The sequence below is a fragment of the Opisthorchis viverrini genome (assembly GCF_000715545.1).
Source record: "Opisthorchis viverrini unplaced genomic scaffold opera_v5_16, whole genome shotgun sequence".
Lineage (NCBI taxonomy): Eukaryota > Metazoa > Platyhelminthes > Trematoda > Opisthorchiida > Opisthorchiidae > Opisthorchis > Opisthorchis viverrini.
Window position 1 is genome coordinate 1,786,680 of NW_008751672.1, and position 4,147 is coordinate 1,790,826.

A 4,147-nucleotide genomic window follows, 5' to 3' on the forward strand; every position below is an offset into this window, starting at 1 on the left:
TATATATATATACGAAATGTTTTCATTTGAGGCGAGTATATGGGCTCCCGTCAATGGCTGGTGAAGAGAGCAGGAAAGGTCAAAAATAACGTTTTAGATGAATCAGGAGTGTGAAGTCAAACGACATATTTCTTGAGTTAGCAACTTGGCTGGAATAAAAACCAAGAACGGGTGCGGAAAAGCCTCAAACTGTCCTCCAGATCAGGTAAATGACAGATTACTAGTATTCAAGCTATATATTCATTCAGGTTGTTGAGTCAGACAATGCGGGCAAGGTGGGTAAAAACAACTCCTGAATAAGGGACACATTTAGTAAAGACCCTCTATCAAGAGGGTGATTTTTAGTTTGCAACAGACTTTCTGATAACAAAGCGGCTGCACTTCCTGATGAAGATAAGTATCAGTAAAAAAAAATTAAAAGACAACACTTTGGAAATCGCTTCTACGTTAACCGACCCCTCTATGCAAGGTGGTTTTTGGACAGCTGACACACGCACCATTTCACTTCCATTCTTACAAAAAGAACGAATTCTTACACAACAGACATTTGATGGGTTATCTCATTGTGAATCACTGCCGTTTGGGTGCACTAATTGATTGAAAACACGGTACAAATACAGGTCGACATTGGTACACTAAGCAATATCGGTCAGCAGCTTTCTCACCGCAAGTCTGCTCTCCAACGGCCAATCACTGGGAGCACATCAGCAGTCATATATCCCCAGTTACTCTCATCATCAAGGGTAACTGCATCGAATCTATTTCTCCGTCAACAATCTGTACTTCCCAACAAGCACGTCGCCAGTTTCGTGGAGAGGGTCGAGTCTTCACATCGGGCATTTTGTCTGTAAACATCAGCAGTCCAAGGCGAATACTCTGACCAGAGTTCCGCTCTTTGTAACCTACAGTCAACCACAACTCTCAGTTTCAAAGCAGTGGTCAAAATATGGTAGCAGCAAACCATTCCACGTGACCAACACAGACGAGAGATGGTCCGTTTTTGCTAAGCCTACATAAAAATACACTGGCATAGTGCTCGGGCACTCGATCATACTAGCCACAAGAATTGAAACTAACATGACTCAGTAAACGGCTAATAAGTAAAATCTGTTGGTTCCGGTACGAGCGGCTAAGTTGAACGACTGGTCATCAAGACACAACAAACTACGTTCCCGTAAAGCAGAAGGAGTTCTTGTTTAGGGGATATGACCTTTCGAGGATTGCCATCCGGAGCTTGGCCAAGTGGTGGGCAATGCTTGAACCTTTAGTCCTCGTAGTATTATTTGACTGAATGCGAAAATGAACACATCATTCTATTAGTTGTAGTGTATTATGTGTATTTACTATTGGAAACTAGTTTGTTCTAAATTCTATCTTACTTCCAAACCGATTAAGGATGGCTCACCGTAAATCAGTCTGGCTGAAACAATGTGATACATATATATAGTACGTAAATGTGAACCACAGAGAGATGGAAAGTGCAAACAAGATATCCCTTAAGAGGCCTGCTTAAATGCTTGCCAACAAGAGTTTAGAATGACAAAAGGGGTAGAATACAGAAAGTAGCAGGAATTCCGAATTTCGGTAGTTGGCTGAAAACGGATGACACGAAAAGACCAGTATAGAGGGACAAATTGACAGAAGTAGCTTCATGAGCATAGATGGTTGCCAAAACTGAAAGTCTGAGATTGGGGGATGGCAGGCGGAGGTCACCTGCCATGTCAACAGCGAAAGAATTAGGTTGGAGCTGTTACACATAAATAAACAAATAAGACTTGGAAGTCATCGGTCGAGGAGGTACTGGTTATCGTACGAATAGGATTAAGTGCAGAAAAACAAAACAATTGTAACGCACCCCAAACATGGCAACAAAAAGGTGTAAGGCACTCTAGAATTTACTCCAAAAACGACTCAAATTGGTGCAAATTGTCTGGGATGGAGTAAGATAATACCCAATTTCCGGTAGCCGTTTCCCTAAGGAATTGTTCACGAGCGAACGAGAGGGAGTTTCAGAAATAAATCATTCGGTTACTAGTCGAAGATGCGGATGAGTAAGTGGAGTGCAATCTAGATCCATAGGGGACTAAAAACTATGATAGGTTTGATAGGGAAGATACAGAATATGGATAGAGCTAGATGACTTTACTACGGCCGCGGAAGATGGATCCAACTCGGTGATCAAAGCAACTCTGGTGTTCAGGTTGCTTGTGATCTGCATGAGGCCACTATGAATACGTGAGGAAGCACCGTACCGAAACAACTTAGAAAGGAGACAATGAGGAATGACGTCTTCAGCAAATGAACTGATGCAAAAATGGCCGATATGGTATGGCTGACATGCAGCCAACTCACGTAAGCTATCCTCCAGAAACCCCTGGATTTTTACTGACAGTGGAAAACTAGACGGAACACGATTCTTTGGACGGCTATTGATTCACATTACCAATGTTGGGTGCACGTCGGACGATACCCGATGGGAAGACGAACAAGCCGAATCGGATGAACAGCTTTTGGAAAATCTATTAAAACCAAAAGATTCCCGAGGCAGGTTCCACATTTGCAAGACTGAGCGTTTATTCAGAATCACTCGGGCTGGTGTTATTTTCAAAACCTAAGTATGTGAGGACTTATTTCTAGTTCAAATCAGATATGAGTGGTATGAATGGATACTCATTGTTCGGGTTAAGTTAGGTTACACCTTTTGGAATGAGGAATACATGAGTCTTCCCACGTAGCTGTAAAAGCACCAGAAGATCACCGGAAAATCTATTTGATCCGAGACCACCAAACTTATCGATTTCATCGTCAGAGGGAACTCCTCGTTAGAGGATTTTCCGGTAAATACATGGTCACAATCCGTGTGATCATTATTCGATGAGAAAGAGAGCCATTTGAAGTTGTGATCAATGGAGAAGCCCGGAATGCCAATTTAGGATAAAGGGTCTAAATGCAGGATCTACTCGAGTCTGGCATTCGGAAGAATGAACAGTACAGACGCATCACTACCGTTCGTTGAACAATGAATGTCGGAGAGTTATTCAAAGAACAGAAGGCAATGGACCGATCTCACATTCTTCTTCCAGCCGCAAATGCTACGAAGAAAGAATGCCAAAAAAGTAGCTGATGACCGACGATCCAACGTGTGCCGTAGTTTCATTCGTTTGGCTTAACACCTGGCGACACAGCCCAGAAGCTTTGACTGGTAAACGTAAGTGATGAACGTCCACGGACAATAGTGCATGCTTCCTACCGTCCGGACTCGACAACATTTAACGCACGAGGCTGTGCGAATGCGGTAATTTTTCATTCGCGTCAACAGAAACCAGAAATAGGACATGTTTAATGTTGTCTCTGATGATGGGAATTTATACCACTTCCGCCAATCGGTGCTTTGGCATTCCCAAGATCAATAGCCCAAGGGATGATTTTTCATTCGATAAAACGGCTGGCCTAATACTTGTTGAGTATATACAGGCTCCAAAAATTTACTTGCGTTTTTCACCACATTTAACTCAAGCGTGCTTCTGGAGATAATGTTAGCAACAGAAGGACCAGTAGCAATCTATCCCAGGTATTTAGCCGTTTGAATAAGGATGGTTCATTGCACAATCGTTTGCGTATTTAGTCCGTAGATGGGAATGACCCATATTCAGTATTTCAGTAGTCAGTCAGAACTCAATCTCCTCAAACACGAAAAGAAAACATCAATCAGGGGGGCCTTTCTGCCTAGCATCACTGTCTATTTGAGCATGACAGGTGCAAACGACAGGGAGGGATAAACTATTACAATAAGTTCTGACGCCGTGTGAAATAACAACACCAGATTCTGCTTACGCCGTTCTGGATCGAACTTGGATTATTTTACAGTACAGTGGGAAAATGAGTCAGCTGATCAAAACGACAATTTGATGGCCTAGTAAGAGAATGTTATCGGTAGATTTTGCATCTGATGTGGGTGTTGCAGAAAACATGCACGAATACAAACAAATTTTGGTCATTTCGCGGGCCCACAAGTAGACTACGACTTACCAAGCAGTAAAAGTTTCACTTCTTTCTTCCCAGCACTTTTATCTTTATGAAGCTGTCTCTCAATTTCCTTATTCAACCGTTGCTGCTCTCTGGCTTCTTCAGTCATAAAGCAGGACAT

At 42.5% G+C, this 4,147-nt stretch overlaps 1 protein-coding gene across 1 annotated transcript in view; it reads right to left on the reverse strand.

The window, feature by feature from the left end:
• T265_01494 (hypothetical protein) overlaps nt 1-4,147 on the reverse strand; it is a gene marked incomplete at both ends in the record, with an annotated part of 21,053 nt that extends 16,906 nt beyond the window's left edge. The window contains one exon of the mRNA XM_009165535.1: nt 4,030-4,147. Within this exon, the coding sequence (XP_009163799.1) occupies nt 4,030-4,147 (118 nt within the window). The remainder of the gene's footprint in view (nt 1-4,029) is intronic.